The sequence below is a fragment of the Neoarthrinium moseri genome, assembly GCF_022829205.1.
Source record: "Neoarthrinium moseri strain CBS 164.80 chromosome Unknown scaffold86_Wmoseri_CBS_16480, whole genome shotgun sequence".
Taxonomy (NCBI): Eukaryota; Fungi; Ascomycota; class Sordariomycetes; order Amphisphaeriales; family Apiosporaceae; genus Neoarthrinium; species Neoarthrinium moseri.
Window position 1 is genome coordinate 113,763 of NW_026055200.1, and position 21,690 is coordinate 135,452.

Below are 21,690 nucleotides of genomic sequence, written 5' to 3' on the forward strand. Positions count from 1 at the left end.
GCCCAACGCAACTCAACGAGTCATTTTTCGCCAGCAAACACCACAGCCGTGTAGTATGCCACCCGCGACGCGACACCAGGAAGTACCACGGTAGGTAAAAAGTACTGCGCTGGTTCTACCTAGGGAGGGTTGAAGTTCAGCGTTGCGGCCCTCTCGCCCCGCCCTTTTTCTGGCGATATATGTAATTGCCGGAGCTACCGGGAATATGGCGAGTAGCTGGAAGGAAGAATGCGCTGCTGTAGTATACTCCTTCCCCATGGTATAGAGTCTGGATCTCAATTATGGTATTCCCCCTGCGCCATCCTCCCCCCAGTTATATATATATTCTTTTCCCCCTCCCCCATCACCAAACCTAATCGTTCTTGTATCACTGGCAACCCTAGTATTCCGCAGGCTTGAGTCAAAGCAGCTAATGCAATCAGCCGCGGCTGAGACAAGGCATCCACAGTGTCACTCTTTTTCCGAACTAGATCTTTACTATGCTGGCACACCAGCCCGGCTCATAGCGCTAGAGATAGAAGTTACATACCATTTCACTAAAAAATACAAGGCCCAGTCGCTAATGCACATATCATCCGGCTCAATAGGAAGACTACTCAAGTTCACTCACATACTTACTTTCCATCTACTAAGTTCCTTGTAATAGCAGATTGGGATGGTTGCGCCAAAGATGTCGGAGCTATACTGATCCCTATGGATGCAGTGGTTGGTAAAACCTTGCCTGTGACTTCGTGGGCGTTATTGTTTCGAATGAACTCGTACTAGGTGCCATCGTGACCTTTCCGAACCCAATGACATGTATAATGTTCCCTTTTGAGAAAGACCTACCGGAATGATCTAGACCTTTTGTATACGATTTGTTGATATAGGCGGATACGCTCATGCTGATTATCAAAACGTTGGTCTTTATAGGAGAGCAGGTTTGAGCTTCCAATGGCACGAAATGGAAATTTCCCGGCGAACCCTCTTGTGTGCCGGCCCCGGGGTTACCTAGAGAGGGAGATCTCCAACATGTCTCATTTGTGGGACAATCATGGGCAACGGATGTATATCGCAAAGCCAGCCAAAAGTAGCCTTTCTCGGCAGGCTACCAAGATCTACCACAAGGTCAGTGTCCGGGAGTGCTTGATTATATTTCGATCTCCTCTGGATCTCGGCAGGTACATTGCGTATCCGAACAAATGCGACTACCCAATAGCACGAGCTCTTCGCTGAGCCTGCATACAAAGTAAAAAAATATCCTATGGTCCCTACCAGATAAGATGCAACTGAAGGGGTTACATACCTTGTAAATTGAGCTTCATGTTGTCAGCTACTAAAGTAATTACGTACACAGCTGTGATGGAGCTCTGGTGGAGCGCCGAAGACAAAGAGCCCGGTGACGTCATGCTGATCTTGGTGGGACGACAGTACAAATGGAGCTCCTGTGGTCGGTTGTGTCTAACCTTCGACTCTACATATTCAGAAATCAAGGGGAAAAGGAACAGATCACATCCTCTATAACTATTTGCAAGCCTCAAGTCTTCCAGATATCACCAAGTCAAGCCTAGACAATCCACACATTTCATACACAATGCCCGACAAGACGACCATCCTCGGCAAGCCCAACAGCGCCGACATCCTCCCAGACGGCACGTCCACCAATGTCACCACCAAGGGCTCGATCGTGGCCTCCAACGATCCGTCCGCTCGGCCCGATGCGAGCCTAGCCCAGAAGCTCAAGGGTGACGTCCAGGGCGCAGTGCACACGACCGTGGGCTCGGTGCAGGCCGGCGCCGGCGCCGTCACCCGGAACGAGAAGCTGGAGCAGCAAGGGTTCGAGAAGATGCGCGAGGAGGACCAGCGAATTGGAACTAAGCATGGCGTCATGCCCGTTGGTACTGGCTTAAGGGAGAAGGCTACTGGCGTCCCCGAGACGCAGGGAGCGGCGAGACCAGCAGAGTAGACTGAACAGTCGGAGCAAGGGAGACCGTGCAGACGGCTTAGCAATGGTGCATTGGCCGGAGACCACAGATGAGCAGACGTTATACCCTAGAGGCACTGTAAAGTATCATGATGTTATGGACCTATCGATATGACCGAAATGAAATTCATTTGGAGCTACTACGCCGGCTTCATATTCCTACAAACACGTAACTTTGCTGCTCCCAACTGTATTCACTATCTTGAGAACGTGCTACTTTTGGACTCGGATGGCGCAATGCGTCCCTTATGGTTGTCAATATCCTCAAGGAAGATCCTGTACCAGGTTTTCGAAGGCAATCAATGGCTATACTTGAGATTCTACAAGCTTATCACACAGTTGCCCGACCCAACGTCAATCTCACAATCAGAGTGACCCTCCAAGTCTCAATTACTTCCTGGGTAAACTTCCTATTGTGGACCAGTGTACTATATTTGAATTGAGTGCATGTCAGCGCCATTCTCCCTAACCCAATGATGTGCGTTAAAACATTCTGAGCGTTCTTTAGAACAGATGTTCTTTGACATGAGTCTTTAGTTCCTTGTTCCTCGGTGGTTGCTGATAACGACAAGGACCGTAGTCTCACTTGCACAGCTTCTATGACGAAGGAGCTTTAATCGGTGAATGTTGGTTTGCTTGTGTCGCCCAAGCCTGGTGACATTCAAAGGAAAGAATCCCGGTGACTGAAACCAAGGGTTCGACGCGACTTCCCTTCACTCGCCTCACTCAGCTGTAGGTAGTGTTGTACACATCGGCCTCTTACTATTTTGGTCCTTTTCTGTTATGCAAATAATCAATGATGACGTGCCTAGTGACCTCGGTCTGGTTGCAACTATCAGCCAAGGTTGCAGAGAAAATTAGTCTCATGCAAGTTTGCCGGTGAAATGCGACAAAGGCAATGCGCCGAACGAGCGCCTCACTTTTCCGAGACTGTTTGGCGCATTGCAGAGATCCCCCGAGTTGGAATAGGGAGACACTGATGAGGCCCAGTATTCCATGTTTGCGTATCAACCCGTGACGCGAAGGATGGTTGGGGATGCGGAGAACAGGCTTGTTACTACAGAATAGCCGAGTCCGGTCGTGCCTCACCCATTGAGACATGAATAGTACCAACACCAGAGAAACCAGGTTAATGAAAGTACAGACGAGGCTGTATTGGAATCACCCAACGCCCCAAAAGAAAAGACAGAGCCAGAAAGGTCATGTCCTCAAAGATCGAAGACCACGACAAAAGTGTGCAACCACACTAATCTATCTGTAAACCACAGCTCATAACCTTAGCACTTCTGTGGGAGTCGGGTCGTCCTCTTCGTCGGACACAGAGCTCAGCTTATTAGGCCCTTCGACTATGGCTGAGGCAGTATCTATAATGGCTTTATTGATGTCATGCCGTTTTTGCTCGGCTTCAGACAGGTCGCTTAGGAGTGGTACATCGTCAAGATTAGGCTCTGGCTCCTGTGTAGACACATGAGCGTTTCCTTTTCGCAGCGGGTCGTCTGGGTCCAGATCAGTTAGGGAGGAATGGTTTTGATGTTGAGCCAGACATTAATATCTCCTCACCTTTCATCCAGATCACCTCATAGTCCTTCCTGATCCAGTGTGGCTTGTTGTCAGCCCCGTACTGTGTTGCCACATTTTTGAACTCCTCCTTCAACGCATCATCTGTGCTTTCGACATCTGGCACCTCCGTTCGCGCCTTACAGAACATCATCACCAAATCTCTGGTTTCCCGAAGCTGCTTACGAGCCACTTCTCGTAGGTCGGTTGGCGTGACCTTGTCGTTCTTACTCTTGCCGTCCCGAATACTCTGGAAGAAAGCATCGACCAATACCACGCAGTGCTCGCGGTGAAGATGAGGCGGCATTGCAACTCCCAAAGTAATTTGGCTTGGCGATGTAGGGCTATTCATCAACAGACAGTCTTCTGGTCGCCGTGGCCATTATGATATGTACTCGACTACGCAGCATCGCCCAGCTCGTTGTTCCCTCCTCTCTCTTTGTCCTTGTCGTATCTAGAGGGGACCTCAGTTGGCGACCAACATCAACCAGTAGAAGATGTCTGATATTCTATAACGCACTTTGAGCTGATTGCTCTACTGCTTTAGCCTACGTAAAACATTGATGGTTGCTTGAGTCCGACGCTAGGACAAAGGAAAGTAGCTGTGGCCAAGTATCAGCGTCACAGTTCAGGGATTACTCAAGAGAGACATGGCAGCAAATGATCCGGATTTGTGTGTTCGACCTTCTGTTGGATGTTAGGAGCGAAGGGGAACGTTGTCTGGATGGGCATCGTCGTCGAACATCTGAATTACTCTACTAACAATTAATATGAGTCTGTTTGCAGCCCATGTGCTCATTGGCCAGGCCTGAACACTACAAAAGGTGACCGGGTTCGGAATCATCTTGCCGCCACAATGCAACATGAGATCCTTGTGACTGAAATATATAAGATAAGAAGATACCAAGGGGCAAACAAGAACAAGCCAACAAGAACAAGCCAACAAGAACCCATTCCAATCGGTAAGGTCGAAGGAATCTTGATCCCTCATAAGTTGGAGTATTTCAGGGATAACCCATCAATCTTTCGGCGAGCCCAGAAAGCGGATATGGGGTTGGTGTTCAAGGAAGTGGATAAGAGACTGAATAAGTGGTTGGAGATGGTATTGCGTCAGGAACATTCCAGGGACAATCCATCAAGCCCACACAAAGCTGCAAGGGGGTTCAAGGATTCACATCGGGTTGAGCAGTCAGTCTCTAGGGCGGAGCACAAATACATTATCACCGGGAAATCGATGCCAATCACTCATGTCCCCTTGGTGCAGTTCAGAATGAAATCTCAGATCACTCGAAATAAGTGGGAAGCACTGTTACGAGTTTCCATCTGTTAATCATGAACCATAAACGCCTCGCCTATGCTATGTATATAAGTGGCACTATATCACACTAGAGTTCCTCCTTGAAGAACTTCTCTTCACTACCCTCTTGCTTTCCTTGGCCGTCTTCGCCTTCGCCTTCGCTGTCATCGTCGTCGTCAGAGCCAATGACACCGCGGATCTCACGGGTAGCGGCGCCCGGGTCTTCGGCGACCTCTAGCTTCCAGTTCTTGTCGCCGGCCATCTCCTGGATCTGCTTCTTGAGCTCCTCGACCAGTTTTGGGTCGAGGTCGAGCTTTTGCAGATCCTCGTCGCTCAAGACCTCCATGGACCCATCTTCGTTGGTGTTCCCTAGCGCGATGATCTCCACGATGGTGTTGTCCTTGTTGCCGCTGGCAAAGTTCCGCGGCGGCTTGAGCTGGGCGGGTTCCTGACCGTCCTCGCCCTTGCCCTGAACCTGCCTGGCGCCGACGACCACGCCCCCAACGCTGATGGGTGCTTGCGCATCCTTGCGCTGCTGGCCGACCATGGCAGCCTTCGCCTCCAGGGTCTTCTGGGCGTGCCAAGCTGCTTGCTCGGCCTCGGGAACGATTGTGCGACAGCTGATGACGTTTGCGCGTGACGGCGCCGGGGGCTGGAAGGCCACGTCGGAGCAGAGGCGCGGGGTGTTGACAAGCATCAGATACGCGCACGTGGTGACCTCCTTAATCCACCCGATACGGTCCTGAGTGCTGCCAGGGCTGCAGTGGTACTGGATCTCGATGGTCCTGGGACGGTTTGTCAGGTCGCAGATGGTGCCATCCTCCATGCGCTGGACCAGGTAGCGCTGGTCGCCCTTGACCTGCAGTTCCGTGTTTGGCGGGGATGCAGTCTTGGCCTTTGCCTCTTTGGCGGGTACGGGCGTGGCCTTGTTTCCCCTTCCGCGGCGGGAGGTTGACGTGGAGGATGACGGGCCCTCGACTCTGCCGAGCACATATTCCTGGCTGTTTGGGTCCCTCTGTGGCGGCCCGCCCTTGGAGGGCAGCGCATGGAACTGGACAACATCACTGCCATAGCAAAAGCTGTAGCTCCACCAGCCCGAGACGTAATATAAGCATGCGCCGTCGAGGCCATTGACGAGCTCCCAGCCGTGCGCCGAGGCCCTAGCCAGCTCACGCGCCTCCTCCGCTTTCGCCAGCTCCGTCTCGGTCTTGTTCTGGGTCGGCGGTGTCTCGATAACGGGAATCGCGCACAAGTACTTGTGCGGGTGCATGGTCATGATCTCGTACGTCTCGGTGACCTTGTGGCCGCCATCAGTCGGGTCCGACGTTGCAGAGGCGGTTTGTATGTCCTTCTCGTTTGCGTCGACGGCGTGGCTTGGATCCAACAGGACTTTCGCCTCGGGTTCGGATATGAAAGCGTCTGAGAAGACGACCTCAAACTGTTGTTTGTCAGCTCGCTGTGATGCCCATGTGCGTGGCGCACGCAGACCATGGCACTGCCTCCGGGTCACGTAGGGAAGCTGACCTGAGGGTATGCTAGTAGGTCATGATGTATGCTGAACCCATGGCGGGTGGCCGCACATAATTGCGCGGCCAGCAGGGCGGTACTGATACGGCGCATTGTGCCGAGACGGTTTGTTCTGCTTCACATCAGGTGGGTGCGGCGGCAGAGCAGGATGGCCCTTGTGGATGGGACGCTTGCGATAGCAACGAGAGCTGAGCCAGATAGATAATACGTGGTGTCGCATTGGCTGAGGTGGCATCATCGCCGGGCCCGGGTCCGAGCTTTTCCGGGGCCGCCATGCGGTTAAGTGGGAGTCCGGATCTACATCTGTGTCCGGCATGACCACATTGGAATGTGAATATAACCAGGAGACTTGCATTACTTCTGCTATTCTGTCTAAATGTTATGTCTGTTAAGTTTCCCGTTATTCAAGTCGCCACCACAGGCAGTTCCACCTGCTGGACTCCACCAAGGCAGCTTTGTTGTGCACACAAGTGGCATAGCTTTGAGCCCATACCCAGTTCTTGTTCAGACACCTCATTATCCTCGAATAAGGACACAGGACAGGGCAAGCGATCAAGCATATCAAATGACCATGGCAACTTCGACCCTGACGCCGTAGACCCGGGAGGATGCCCAAGACGTCGTATCGCGTAGTGGAAGGGTTTGTACGGCAGTGGCCCTGGCCGCAAGGGTATTAATTTGTAGACGTTGGGGAACTCGGCCGAGCAGAAGCCGCACAGGTTGATGCAGAGCGGAAGCCAGCTAAGTAACATGTATCCGATACAATATCAATGTGGCGGTCAAGATCCGAGCGGTTCCCGATCCCGGGACTAAACGAAGCCAAAGGTGCAAACATGATTTGCTGCCTCGTCCTGAGCAACACCCGCTACGCATCGGGTGCCTAGAACTCGCACCACGCACAATCAATATGACCGGGTTTTGATGACTGTCGCGCATGCCTCTGAATGCGGTTTAGGGGACGGACCACAGTAATAAAAAGTGTTTGGTCGAGGTGACTTACACCAAAAGCCATATCTACGGAATGTCTCCGGGTATGCATCGTGGTTCCGGACGCTGGGCCGGCGGGCTGACCCCACATTCGGGCCAGCCTGACGACTTCACCGCACCCGACCGGCACACAGATTTCGGGCAGGACAGTGCCGCAGAACGCGTGCTCTGCGGATGTGCGGTAACAAGAGCGTCAGAATGGCTACTCTACCCGCAAATCATGAGGTCACGCAAGAAAGTCCCATTTCTTTCTTCTACAAAAAAGATGTAGCCACCTGTTCAGCGGGGATCGCAAGGAAAACGCAGTGGGACCGGGTCAAGATCAGATTGATAATCCGTGGATTACAAACCAATACCCTGAGACATCGGGGGACAGCGGGAGCAGGCTCAACGCCTGTTCCTAGCATCATGAAGGGTCTACGACGGGTTTCCCCCTCTTATTACGAGAGCGCGCAGATCTCTGCCGAACGAGAGCCGAAGAGGATGAATGTAGAAGTAGTAGGCGGTCCCGCAGAGGAGGCAATCTCATGGGCTTAGATCAGTTTTCCGACATGTCGACTTGTTGACTTGTTGACGCGATAGGCCTCTAAGTTACCTCCAGGGCCTGAAGCAAGAAGCCACTCGCAGCGAGCACCCAAGTTAGACAGCTGGGGTACAGTGCTCGCCTATCCATGGCGGCAAACTTGCAGAAGAGGCCTGCTCAGGAGGCCGGGCCCCGTTTTAAGAAGGTTTGATGCTGAATGTACGGGACCGTTCCCCGGATAGTTTGGCTTTGCTTTTTTCTTCATGGCTGACCTGGGTATGCAAAGCGCAGGAACGGTAGGCATCAACGCAGCTGCAGGTGTGCATGGCGTACATGGTGGCACGGCAATCCAGGCCTAGAGTGAGAAGGCTCGGGAAAAGCCACACCATGTGCCCATCCAGACAAATGTGCACATTCGGGCTCGGCTTCGGCAACAAGGAACGAACTGACGAGAACCGAAGGCTGGGCTGTGATCCTGGTGCTCATAGATGATGTGCCGTAGGGCTCACCGAAGCATCGTGGTTCATCCCTGAGCTGAGTACGGGTGCGAGGAGGTTTCAATCAAGATCTGATGAAGCAGGGATGCGTAGATCGGTCTGCTGTCGGTCGATAATTTCACCAGCGCACGTGCTGATCAGCGTCCAACCTTGAACCCGGTGTCATGATCCCTCTGGACTCTGGAGTCGCACCCGGAAGAAACGGGAGAAGCTGGGAAGCCCAAGCGGGCGCTGTTGGCCCACTGGCCGGGCTGTGGCAGTGATGGCGAGAGAGTGCCAAAGTACTGCCCTTTGAGCACGGGCACGGGCACGGGGCCGTTGATGCCATGGCGGCTGCTGGCACAAATGGCACGCCAATCCAATCCTTCGGCGGCCGCAGTGCATGATTGATTGAATAATACTAAGCCCGTACATAATCTCGTGCTGTGGTGTAGGACTGCCGTGGACGATAGATGCAGAGGCCTGGGGGATCCACTCCGCCCAGCAGACGAGAGGCACTGAGCAGCTTGGGCACTTGGAGGGGCCCGCACATGGGTCCCCGAGGTCGCTGGCCATTCAAATTCCGACAGGCGGTCGCCTCACTTTGAGCGGCGTGTCGATGGCCAATGGCCGTCACACCGCAGCCACTGCCAACGCAGAGGGCCTTTCGGCGCTGCAGGGCAGACGCTGCCACTGGCTTGACTGGGTAGCATGCTATGCATTGCATATTTCCTTTTTCTGGCCTGATTGCAATTTTTCTTTTCTTTTTGCGGGTGGTGCCTTGAGGGAGCTCCCTTGCATAACCAAGCCACCGGTGGGTTTTTCGCTACCGCGTGTTCCTCGCTGCTCATGGGTCATCGCTGAAGGGTGACGTTGACAGCTGGCTAGCTCAGATGCATAATGGGCACCTGGACACTAATTGTGCCATTCCAGCTTCTCGGCAGCAAATCCTCTGCCTCATAGGTCCGCATAGGTCAGTCGAGTGGGGTGTCGCCTTGGGCTGGATACCGATTTGCGACCCGGTCATTCCTCCCAACGGTCGCTGATACCAAAGTACTATAGGAGACTGGCCTTTGTCCTCCCCATCATGTCACCCTGCGGCATCTCAGGCGCATCGCATGCATGCACTACTTAACTAGTCAGTGCCTGGTTGGAGGTTACCTGCATCCACGTAACACATGGATAGAGAGGGTACGGCATGTGTGTGCGAAGGTGTGTATGTACTGGGTGTGCGTGAGCCCGCGCGTGAGGGTGCCTAGCCGTATGATATTCATGGGAGTCATCGTGATGTTTGCACCAAAACTACAATGAACAGATAATCCTTGCGAGCATCAGTTGAAACACGTGCATTGGTCCACGGTAAGTGATTTTCACGGAAGCCCGGTACACACCCAGGCTTGCCGGACAAGGCAGGGTATAGAGATCCTGGACCAAATCATGGCCAGGCGCGGGACCGACGCCGCATCAAGATCAGACAAGCTCTTTCTCTCTCGCGCAAATCTCGTACCTGACCAAACCCGGTTATTCCACGGTCAGCAAGCAAGGATCCTGTCGCCAGAAGAGACGATGGAGATCGGCTGCTGCTACGGGCTTGATGGGCGCCCGTCTTTCTCAGGGCTATTCTAGGAATGCCAGGTGGGCTCCGGGCGGGACCTCAACGGTGGACCAGGGGGCCCGTTGATGTTATCGAGTGCCGTATTCTGGAATTGCCAAAATAACAACAGCCGAACCAGTGTTCTATCCAATCTTCTAGAAGGGCGCTATGGTTTGACTCACCCGCTCGCGCGACTGCGGGACTGCCTAGGGCCTGGTCAATGCCTTGTAGGGGCATCAAGCAATATCGGCGCCACCGTTGCCCAACGCCAGCGCCAGCGCCAGCGCCAGCATGGAACGTCTTCAAGCACATGCAAGCAAGGCCAAAACGCCCAAGTTAGCACGGGACTGGCTTGCTGGGCTGACAATCTGGGGGAAAGGGGGATTCCGCAGCTCGGCGTGCTTTGCGTCACCGACGATCTTGTCATCCGGGCGGCCGGTCCCCTGTCCATGACAACTGTACTATCTTTTCCCTCTTCGTACTATGTACGAAGTAGATGCTCGTTCTCTATGTTGACCAACAAGATCCCACAGCGAGGGAGCAAAGCTACCTGACCGCGAGGCTAGTCACTGGCTGACTGGATGGAGCGCTGCGGCGTCTGGTGCAGGTATGCACACGCGCAGCTCGTTGTTGCATTGCCCTCACCAGAAACGGGCTCTGGTCTGCAGCACAACCTGAGAGTCCGTGATGGGCTGCTGGGTACTGGCAGCAGTGTGTGCATATCCACTGGGTTTGCGTGTGTGTATGTATGTGTGTGTGTGTGTGTGTGTGTGTCACCATCCGCTCCCAAGAGCCAGCCTGCTGTACTAGCACACCACTCATACACACCACACCACACGGCGGCCGTCCTTGATACACCCCCGCACAATCTCTTCTGTTGCAGCTGGTGATTGCTGGTGGTTCGCTGGGCTGTCTTTCCCACACGACGAAGCCGTCGCGCTGTCGTCGCACTAGGGTGCTAGTGAGCTTATGTATCCCTTGAAGGAGATGTCATCAAGTCATGAGTGCTGGAGGTGGAGCCCGCCTTCCAAGCAATGAGGTCGAGGTGGGCCAGCCGTCCCAGCGAAACTGTGAGCTGGCAGAGCCCATCCCCATCCCATGCATACCTGATCCCGGCAGCCCAGCAACTCTAGCGTGGTCAGCCCAATCGCAAGGCGCTATGCCACTACTATGTACATACACACTACGTAAGTTACAGTGTCTGTATTCCCACACAGCCCAGCCCGCCCACTCAGCCCATTCAGCCCACATGAGGTAGTCGACGACAGAGAGATACCAAGGAACATGGGCCGAGAACCTAGGAACGGGGGAAAAACAGAGAGAGAGAGACAGAGGAATAGAGAAGCAGGAGTCCTATTCTATGCCTTCTATGGAGCACGCTAGACCCTAAGTTATCCATAATCCTATCCTATCATCCCATCCCATCCCATCACAACCCTGGCAACCTTGGAAACCTGGAGGAGCCAAGCGTGGGCTGCCGGCACCTAACAACAAACGCATCACGCACACCCAGGTCTTGGCCGCCTCTGCTCAATTTGACCATTCGCTTTCAAACAATTCCGTCCCGTTTCGAAGGCACGCTCTTGTTCCGCAGCTCGTCCCTTGGTCCCCCCCATGCACCCCCCAGCAAGGGCCAAGCCTAAATGGGCCGTGGATCTCGTAAATTAACACTCAAGTGACGATCTCGCGACCAGGGTCCGTCCAGACAATCACAGTCCTTGGGGCTCCACCTGCTGCCGTGCATGCGGCCAAAGCCTCATCTCGAACCCATTGGTACATAATCCTTTGATGCGCCAGTCCTCGACCTCGAGCTGTCTTCCAATTTGACGCTTCACGTCTGATCAGACAAATACAACCAACCAGTATACCTCGACCCGTTTTCGTGGGTTTCATTCAACCACTCTCACGACGAGTCAACCAGCACTCGCCCGCTCCATCCTTGCTGGCCTTGGGACTCTATTCCTCCCCCCCACCCTATCCAATAGTAATACTCAACGACAGCAGCCGATATCGTTCTCACCAACACAACAACACGAGGCTGCCCCGGATACCCAGTACCCAGCCGCCAATACGCTACACTGTCACGCACACAGCCTGCCTTGCCGCCTTTCTCCGCTTCCCCGCCTCACTCACTCACTCACTTGCTCCCAACAACATCATCCTGTTGGCATCTATACTAGGACAAATAAATCCACATGGCTCTGTTAAGTGAAAGTCAGGACGCCGAACTCCAGATGCTTAAGAAGGAACTAGACCGGGAGTGCCTCGCACGTCAAGCCGCAGAGAAGCAAGCACAAGATGCACAGCAGCAGTTATCCTTCCTGCAGAGCGGCCTCGGTCAGCAGTCCCCGCTGCCCGCCTTGTCAAGTCCCAGCATCAGCAACCTCGATGCCCCATCGCCTGTCTACGCCGAGTTCCAGCTCTCCAACACATCGCTCACGGCGATCCCGTTCGAGCAGCAAGATGTCCTGGCACGACGGAAGTCGATACCGCGGAGTGCGGGCTATGGCCAAGGCACCTTGGCGAGCCACCATAGTCTGCCTGGCACCCCGCCATCGTCTGTAAGAGCGGCCTCGAAGTCACGGAGGACAACCGTTGCAGCTTGCTAACAGCCTCCCCAGGTTCTGGCCTCCCAAGCCGTGAAGCAACAGAGGACCATGTCACACCAGACTTTCCCCTCGCATCGGCACCAAATGATCCGCAGCCAGTCGAATCTCTCTACACAGTCTAGCCCTTTTGTCTTCAACGGCCAGATCACGCCGCCGCCCAAGCCAAACACCGCCGGCCACCAGCCGGCCAGGAGTGCTGCCGTGCGAGACTTCATGAGCAGAGACGAGCTCGCAAACTTTGGCGCCGCCGGCCAGTCGCTGCATCGCTCGCAATCTGTGAGGGTGAGACGTCGGCCCGACATGGCCAGCATGCCCCCGGTGGCCGAGTCCCAGCTGATGGATCCGGAAACATACTTTGCCAACTTTGATGCCTACGAGTATCCGAGCAATTCCGCTTACCTCAGCAGTTCCATGCCAACGGACCAACTCCACCTCAGCCCAGACATGCCCGTTTATGGCATGTCGAATGCATCAGTTTGCGGTTCCATGACCACGGGCTTGACGCCGGAGACTGCGCCAATGACTAGGGAAAACAGCAGCGTGTTTGACAACCAGTCGGTCGGAGGTGCCATGCACATGATGCAGCTTGGCTCGCACCAGGGGACGGACATGTCCCAGCTTGATAGCCCCTTTTACCCAAACGCCAGTAGCGGGTACAACTCACCGCTGGCCAAGAGCGCCTCGCCTTCCGAGGAGGATTTGAAAGGGGTCGGCACCAGTCTTTCGCAGTCTTATCTGAACCCCTATGGGCATCCCGCGCCGCCTGGAGGTGTGCTAATGTCACAAGATATGTCTCGGTCTGCTTCAAACACCAGCGCAGCCAGTATCAAATCTACGTCTTCGCTCAAGCTGCGACTTAAGGAGTCGCTTCGCAGACAGAACCAACACACCGCGCTTCTGAAGCCTAAGCCTTCTAGCGATGCCAAAGCGACCGACTCGCATTCGGCCAAGAAAGATGGCAAGACCGCCATCACCAAAGCCAAGTACGTGCGGCCCCGCCAGCCCAAGGTGTTCTGCGAAAAGTGTACCGAGCATCCGGACGGGTTTCGTGGAGAGCACGAGCTGAGGCGCCATCGCGATGCGAAGCATCCAGAACAGGGCGTCATCAAGAAGTGGATCTGTGTTGATCCCGCCACCCGTGGCCTGCCGATCGGTGTGGCCGTCGTTAACCCCTTGGATAAGTGCAAGGCTTGCAAGGCTCAGAAGAAGTATGGGGCATACTACAACGCAGCTGCTCATCTGCGCCGGACCCATTTCAAGGAGAAGCCTTCGCGCGCCAAGAACAAGAACAATGGCGCCAGCTCACGCCCGGATGACGACAAGCGCGGTGGCAAGGGAGGTGGTGACTGGCCACCCATGACCGAGCTGAAGAATTGGATGAAGGAGGTCTGGGTTCACAAGGACGAGCTGAAGCAAGACTCCGACGAGGAAAATGAGGAGGATGCTGGCGCTGATTCCTCTGCGAACGACATGGATATCGACCTTGAGCATGGTGCCGGACAACTGGCTCCCGATTACACCATGCCCATGCACAGCGGCAACGACAACATGGTGGCCGAGATGGGCTTCGGAATGTATCCCAACCACTTGGCCATCAACACCGAGATCCCATTCTATGCCCACCAGCCGCTGATTTCCTCGGCCCAATTCACTGATTATGCGTGCTCGCCCATGATCGGCACCTTTCCCTATACCGGCCCAAGCCAGGTCTCACAGTACGGCAGCGTTGTGTCCAGCAACGACACTATCACGGCTAACGCCGCCAACTTCGGCGAGGCGATGGGTAATGTCGGCGACCTTCAGTTCGACGAGATGATGTACCCGCAATGACTCCCGCTTGGTTTCATCTCCCCACAACCATGAAGATTTGCGACATGATCGAAAAATATCAACGAAAACAACAAAAAAGGAGACCACGAGGGTCTAGACCAGACACAGGGAAGTTGCTGAAGTGTCCTGGCAATGCGCGACTGATGATTTTACGATGTTTATGTAAATTGCTTCCTGGTCATGAATTTTTTTTTCTCTTTCTTGGGGCTTGTCCCCTCGACAAGACCAAACAACACGCAACATACTGCCCAACCGGAGGCGGCGACTGGTACGACCCTTGGCTTCCTTCGGGTTTTAATTGTACCTTTTCGTCGTCGTCTGTCCGGGGTTCGCGTTCCGGTCTTGTCCTCCGTTCAGCGGGTTTCTCAATGTTTCAACGGGCTTGCTGTTCCAGCACCATATCTAATGCTTTTCTCCCTTTACCATACGAAGGCGGGCGGGGGTCTGTGGGGATACGTTCAAGATCAGGATTCTGGCCCTTAACAGGGCAGGTTCCCAGCTAGCTCCAGCTGGGACAGGGAACAACATGTACAAACACCAACGTTTACACTACAACGCCACCCCAGAGGTGGCAGTATCACTACACAGGCTGGTCGGGAAACGGATCAAGGCTAGACTGCCGGCGACGAGAGCTAGGAAACTCTCGAGGCGGGTCGGCTCAAACTGGTTTCACTGCATGTAACGGAGTTGTTATGAGGTTTTGTCTTTAGCGATCTGCAGCATTTTCAGGTTGGTCCGGCGCTATAATGTTCTTTCTTATTTCTTGGGAGAGATGGGAGCTGGGCTGAGTACGAATACTACTTCAGGATGGGTAGAGAGGGTAGATGGACCAGGTTGTCTAGCGCGGAGTTCTTCTGGAAGCACTTGGGACCCCTTTCCCGTGCCAGTCAGGCTGGCTGGCCGTGGGCGGGAAAATATCTTTTTGTATCTATTTGTTTGGGTAGTTGGGTACTCCCATCGCGGAGTTGCAGGTCTTGCCCCCCTCGCCCTTGAAAGACTGGGCGAGGAGGCGAGCTGCAATTAAGGTGCCGAAAGCACACCTTGCCAACTTCTACACTTCTGTTCCAAATTCTCTCCTCTAGTACCTATTGGTGATGGTCGTGTATTTAGCCCAGACCTTTGCAGACCGCAGCAGCGGCCAAGTGGATTGGACCGAGAGCTGACCTTGTGCTTCGAAACAGCGAAGAAAACAGGCCGATCATCACCAAACCCCCGGCCTTCGGGGCCACACTGCATGCGTTTCCAGCCTCGCTTCACTCACTCGGAAGCCAACAGTGTAATATTGTTTCAACCGAGATTCCGGATCGGCTGGCTTATGGAAATGGCCCCCAACAATGATGGAGCATGGGGTCCGGCACCATCTGCTGTTGGTCCCAAAGAGGAAATTGACCCCTGTCTCCAGTCGCATCCCGGCTCGGTGCAGTGGTACTTTCGTAGAAATAAGCGATTGGGACAGTAGCTGCGCCCTTTCTTCAGCTCAAGTCAGGTCACTGTGACTCTACTAAGGGGTCTTACCTTTTGCTACCGGCAGGTCGCGAGGCTTGAATATAGAGTGAGTATCCATAGCCTTGGATCAGGGGAGCGATGGTTGGCTTACGAGGTAGCCATGACTCTCTATAACACACCCGAGGATGAGTTCAGAAATCAATATGCATGGGACGGTTTGAAACACTAACCCCCTGCCAACTGCGTGTGACTGGGTCGCATATGCGGTCGTCTCCATCCCTCGGCGAAATGGGCATCTGGGCAATGTTTCGAACGATGAGGGAGGCTTAGATCCCATCAAACGATTTTGTGTTACAGAGCCCCGTAGCCAACGAAAAATTCTTCTTCTATAGATTCGCTTTGATCGTACATATCCCCAAAGACACTGCCATCGACATGCAGTTGCTCGCGCTGCGGTAACGTGTGGTCGCCGCGAGCCTTGTGCCCACGTGCAGGACAGAGCGCACAGCCTCGTTCCATATTTATCTACGCGATATGCAGTCAGATGCTTGCGGCACCTGGGAGACTGCAGCAACTTCTGGAAAAGATCCCGACCCCTTGGTAACACACGACGGCTGTGCCCAATCACGCCCAGCCTCTTGACAGGAGAACGGTAGCACGGCCGCAACGCGCGATTGGTGTGCGTGTGAGGTAGTCTTGATGGGGAAGTGCACGGGGCTGCGGGATGACTGCAGATGTGCTTCTCAAGGTAATGAATGCAGACAGCGCTGCACAGCAATGGGGGCAATGATCACCGGGGCAGCCCATTATCGTACCAGGCCGGTCTATATCGGGCTACCACCGGGAGTCAGAATGCTCGCCCCATGGTCTCCCCAGCCGACACACGGCCCGGTCCACGTCCAAAAGTGGATGTGGCCTACAATTTCCCACGTGAGTGTGTTTATCTCTCTCCGCACAATATTTAGTAAATGAGCAGAACCCATCGAGTCAGCTAGTTCATTGGGCCTTTTAAAGTGAGGGTACAGCCATTCTCCTGGGTTCGTTCACTGACGATCGATCAATTCACATCCATTGGGGGCAAGGTGGGAGCCGTGCCTTTCGACCCTACGCTATATGTGACCATGATTTTGTTTACCAACCCCGATCTACCTGTCAGGGGCGGGCTCCCCTCTCCAACAAAGATCCTTCCCATGCAGCCGCGGCTCCTTCGTGGAACATATGCACAACGAGGGGTGACAGGGGTTTGAACAGTATGTTGTGTGCTGTGCCACAGAGCTGAGCCCGTTAGCGACTGCATGATGCTGTGTGGGTGTATGTATGTATGTATGTATGTATGTATGTGCCTGTGTTATATGTACGCACAGTTCAACCCCTCTTAGAACCCCAGGAGTTGATTCTACATTAGGATTTCTGCGCATATAATCTCAGGTCGCCCCTAAATCACTGTGAAGTGGAGACTCATCCCATTCCCATATCTTTTTTTCTCGTGGTTCTCTTCATGGGACACATCCCACTTCACGATGGGGGCCTTCGTATCTGTGGAGACATGCGAGACTCATTATAATGTTTTACCGAACTGCTCACTCCCTGAACAAGAGAATGGAAACCAACATAAATATGACTATATTGGTGAATATACTCGTGGTACCTTTGAGGCCGACCCAGACATTGCTGGTATAGGGGTGAGTTAATCTTCCCGGCGATTCCTTGTACACCCACCCCTAATGTGTTAAGATCCTCGGTGTGTTTCTAGGCGTCACCTGCTTCGCCCTATTTATCAGTCTGTTAGACATCTTCTGGCAATCGGCGAAATCTTTGGGCTGGAAGCAGACGCTGTAAATCTAACCCTCAGCCCAACGAAGTGCCACATATGCTGACTAGGCTCAGACCGCGAGAACAACGGGTCGGTAAAACTAGCTTCACAGATATCTTGGAGACAGTGGTGTTGGCGTGCAGTGATCAACAAGTGTTTACTGGCGCCGCCTACGCGCTGACTCTGCGATACTGGAGGGGATGTACCATCTCCGCATACCACTACAACGTTGTCGCCAACATGATGCTCCTGACCTGTGCAACACACCTAATGTCGGTGACAATTGTCCGGAACTACTGGAAGTACCCGTGGCTCGCTTTCCTGCGGGTGATCTGCATCTCCGGGGTCTTCCTCGTCACCGGCCTGCTCATGGTCAACCAGAACGCAGCTGACGGCAAGATCAAGTTCCCGACTGGCCTCCCGGCGGCCAACGAGACGGACAGCCTCCTTTTCCTGCCCGCAGCCTGCTTCCAGAGCTCAAAGTCGCCCTTCGTGGCCACGCTGCAGAACACGACGTCTAGCGCAAATGCCTTCTTTCTGGGGACGCTGCAGGACTCGACACCTAGCAACTTCATCCAGGGTTGGAACTGGTATATAGTTATTCTTCTGTTCTACGGCGCAGCCATCATTGCAGAGTTCATCAGGTTTTGTCGCCGGGGTCGGAGTAGGCCAGGGTGGCGGGGCCGACTCGGGGCTAGGATCTCCCGCTTCATGAAGCCCAAATCATGGCAACGGAAGACAGTCTCCTTCATATTTCTCATATACCTCCTAGGCGGTGCGGGAATCAGTTGCACGGCGGTGATCAAGAGCGGGTCCTATATATTTGCTCTGCGGAGCTGGGTTGATAAGTCTGGCTGGATAGCACTGGAGAACGACGGCAACCCCGAGAACGATGCGACAAGCTTCGGGCAACTGGTCCCGATCTTTCTGAGTGCCCTGGTCCTCTTTACCTTTGCGCAGACCATCAGTGGTACGTTAGCCTTCCCCCAAGAAACACCGTCTATGACAACTCAGAGACAGATAGCTGATGCCGTTTTGCAGATAAAATCACCGCACACGGAACTGCTAAACACAAGGGCGAGAAACCGCCTCCTCAGGAGGGCACTTTGGCGTACTTCGATCCGAGCACCTATAATATCATGGAATCGGGTGCGGGGGAAATGAAATACAACGGCCATTCCATCGCCACGCCCGGCACCATCGACCTGGAGTCGGCACAGCCATGGCCAGCCAACAAGCCAATGACACACATTACGGCGGAGTCGGGCAAGCCCTCGAGCAGCACCTCGATCGAGCGGCCGGAGGCCCAACATCAGATATCGGAGCCCATGCTTGCCGGTAACGCGATTGCCTCAGCCATCGCGTTTGGCATTGACCCGGTGGCCGCTCCAGCAACTCCCGGAACGCCACAGTGGGATTCACCCCACAGCGCTCAACATGGACATCAGCCTTACGGATATACAAAGGTCACCGCCCCTGAGGAATCCCACCCAGCTACCACGGAGACCTTGTCGGGCTCTCCACGTCCAGGACAAGACGGTGCTCTGCAACCGCCGATGGAGCCCCCCACTCCACTCTCCGCCGGCGGCGGATCGCCCCGGCCGCTCAGTGCCGTGTCGGCCCTCTCAGCGCAGATGATCCCACTTCCCGAGACGCCGGAGCCGAGACTAGAGGCGACGGAGCCACACCTAGTTCCGGGGGTGGCGAAATGATCTGTATCTCAGGGCTAAGATAACTGCGTTGGAAGGTTCGGAGGTAATGAGGGAATACCTTTGCTACCATTTCGATCGATGGTTGTCAGATCGATCTGTTCGATTTGCTCCTAAATGTTTAAATGATACCAATGAGTCAGTTGGGCGTATGTAGCTGCTGGCCATTATAAGCGGGCATGACGTGGGTTTGGTTGAGCCTTATGACAGGACGGCCGCATATCTGAATCAGGCACAATTTATAGAGCATCGTACGAATCATGAGGGTTGATGCTCCACTAGTATTTCGGGTATCATGCATGCATGCGTTGGTAATTATGTAATCGTCGCTTAGTGATGAAATCATACTTTCTGCGCAAGCTCGAGATCGGACAAGCGGTACGAGTCTGCCTGGGAATACGCAGTATCGGGCCGTGCCTCGCCGCTGCCGTGCAACGACTCGATACCTCGGCAAGACATGGCCTCCCATGGCTCTGCTTTGGTCGTGGTGACCTCCATCGTCGTCCTGACTGTGATGCCGTCGGCGTTGGCGCTGTCACTGTCGCGGCTCCCGCCCTCGCCGGCAAAGATGCGGACCTCGTACGCGCTGTCCGGCCGGTCGGTCTTGTGCGTGTCGTGAATGCGGCTAAGGGTGTCGTTGAACGTCTCAAAGTTGACGGTTCCGGTGCCCGGGTCGGTGCCGTCGTAGATGCCGCCCCGGTTGGAGCTATTGCCGCCACCTCTACCGGACGAGGTTGAACCGCTCCGCAGGTGCTGCGCGCAGGGGGTCTGCGCGGCGAGCTGGTTAGTCCAGCTCCCTCGGGGCGTTTTATACTTCGTGAGTTCTATCAGCCCGTTCAGGACCTTGAACTCAAGCTTAAGCTTGATGCTGTAAACCATTCCTTTGTATGCCGTCTGGAGATTGTAGAAGCCGGCGTACTCGAGTGCCAGTATCGTAGCGTCCAGCAGTATAATCACTACGTTGATCCAGATCAAATGCATCATGAGCTGGCTCAGCGGCCTTGCGTGCAGTGTCGCCTCGAAGCGGAAGAACGATAAGGTCTTCCAGATGTAGATGCCCGAGAGGATGGACTCGACCACGAAGAACAGGGTTACCTCGATCTTCTCGTAGATCTGATACGGCTTGATCCAGCGGGTGGGATTCGCCGAGTTGGCACCGTAGACGAAGATCGTCGTCGGAACATGGCAGATGATGGCGTTGACAATGATCATGACCAGCACCAGCCGAAGTTTCGTCTTGTCTCGCATCACCAGGTGCAGCCGGGAGTATAGCACAAAGGCCTGGCCGGTGACGAGAGTTACCCACCCAATGATAATGAGGGTAATGTCGATGTATGGAGAGGGCGACAGATGAAGATCTTTGAGGAGGAAGCCAATGGCATACGGCGCCACCCCGTTGGACGAAACCAGGAAGCTCCAAAAGTACAAGCCGGAGCGCCTTTTGAAGGTCGTGAATATCATGGCATTGAGCTCAACAAAGTTGTATAGCGCGATGGCGTTGAAGGCTGTCACAACCAAAATCTGATCCCAATCATCTGGATCCAGCGTAATGGTCCAACGGTCAACCATTGTTGTGTATTATCTGTCCCCTCGACTGTGCAGAAGACGTGGTATCTGGAATAGCCGCCAGCATGCATCTGAGAAAACAACATGAGCCAGCTTGTCACGACATATCGGAGAGGGTGGGATTGCATGTGCTCCTAAAGTTAACTAGACAAGAGCAGAGGCGTTGTACTATTTATTCATGTATGCGGCCGGCTCCCGCAAGGTGGGGGATTTGGCATGACGCGCCTCGGATTTGTAGACTTGGTCCTGGCATGACAAAAGTGTAAAAGGCATTGACAAGCCGTCGTTTGTATGTTATCCCGAGACCGTCGGAGTAATTCCTTCTAGTGTTGTTCTTTGACCTCTTCTCTGTGTGCCGCATACAAGTCATCTCCTTGACAAATTTCTCGGCCATCCTTTACTGTTGGTTGGACTGAACCTATGAGAGTCTGGAATCTGCATCGACTTGCATCAATTTACTGGATGAAATAATTGTCGATCCTCAAAGAGCTTCCGGTATCTGTGCTTCGTACTCTCTTACTGTGTCCCCCAAGAGCAGATCCACACCGCCCCTCGGTTAGGTCGTCGGGGTACCGCGAGGCGAAATGGCTGCGAGTAAGTTTGCTGCATTGTGTGGTCTTTATTGGTTGGTAGCATGCACGCCGCAAGAGAGTTTGCACTAGGCAAGGACGTTGACCCTCCAAATCGACGTTGGCGCATATCTCCAGTCCGGGGTGACGGGATGGGAAGCACTGATCAGTTATCATTTTTACAGAAGACAAACTAGGTGCTGTGGTGTGTATTCTCATAAGAT

At 54.0% G+C, this 21,690-nt stretch overlaps 6 protein-coding genes across 6 annotated transcripts; 3 read left to right on the forward strand and 3 right to left on the reverse strand.

The window, feature by feature from the left end:
* Positions 1-1,573: 1,573 nt before the first annotated feature.
* On the forward strand, positions 1,574-1,945 carry JN550_012458 (uncharacterized protein; the record flags this gene model as incomplete). The annotated part of the gene is made up of 1 exon (XM_049310936.1): positions 1,574-1,945. The coding sequence occupies one exon, from the start codon at positions 1,574-1,576 to the stop codon at positions 1,943-1,945; it is 372 nt and encodes a 123-aa protein (XP_049165598.1).
* Positions 1,946-3,232: 1,287 nt separating this feature from the next.
* JN550_012459 (uncharacterized protein) lies at positions 3,233-3,827 on the reverse strand (the record flags this gene model as incomplete). The annotated part of the gene is made up of 2 exons (XM_049310937.1): positions 3,233-3,459; positions 3,524-3,827. 2 exons carry the CDS (start codon positions 3,825-3,827, stop codon positions 3,233-3,235), a joined length of 531 nt encoding a protein of 176 aa, XP_049165599.1.
* A 1,078-nt stretch (positions 3,828-4,905) lies between these two features.
* JN550_012460 (uncharacterized protein) lies at positions 4,906-6,437 on the reverse strand (the record flags this gene model as incomplete). The annotated part of the gene is made up of 2 exons (XM_049310938.1): positions 4,906-6,255; positions 6,342-6,437. 2 exons carry the CDS (start codon positions 6,435-6,437, stop codon positions 4,906-4,908), a joined length of 1,446 nt encoding a protein of 481 aa, XP_049165600.1.
* A 5,682-nt stretch (positions 6,438-12,119) lies between these two features.
* JN550_012461 (uncharacterized protein) lies at positions 12,120-14,363 on the forward strand (the record flags this gene model as incomplete). The annotated part of the gene is made up of 2 exons (XM_049310939.1): positions 12,120-12,485; positions 12,546-14,363. The coding sequence occupies 2 exons, from the start codon at positions 12,120-12,122 to the stop codon at positions 14,361-14,363; spliced, it is 2,184 nt and encodes a 727-aa protein (XP_049165601.1).
* Positions 14,364-17,329: 2,966 nt separating this feature from the next.
* On the forward strand, positions 17,330-19,334 carry JN550_012462 (uncharacterized protein; the record flags this gene model as incomplete). The annotated part of the gene is made up of 4 exons (XM_049310940.1): positions 17,330-17,491; positions 17,544-17,644; positions 17,697-18,592; positions 18,664-19,334. 4 exons carry the CDS (start codon positions 17,330-17,332, stop codon positions 19,332-19,334), a joined length of 1,830 nt encoding a protein of 609 aa, XP_049165602.1.
* Positions 19,335-19,673: 339 nt separating this feature from the next.
* Positions 19,674-20,900, reverse strand: JN550_012463 (uncharacterized protein; the record flags this gene model as incomplete). Its single annotated transcript, XM_049310941.1, has 1 exon — positions 19,674-20,900. One exon carries the CDS (start codon positions 20,898-20,900, stop codon positions 19,674-19,676), a length of 1,227 nt encoding a protein of 408 aa, XP_049165603.1.
* Positions 20,901-21,690: the final 790 nt, after the last annotated feature.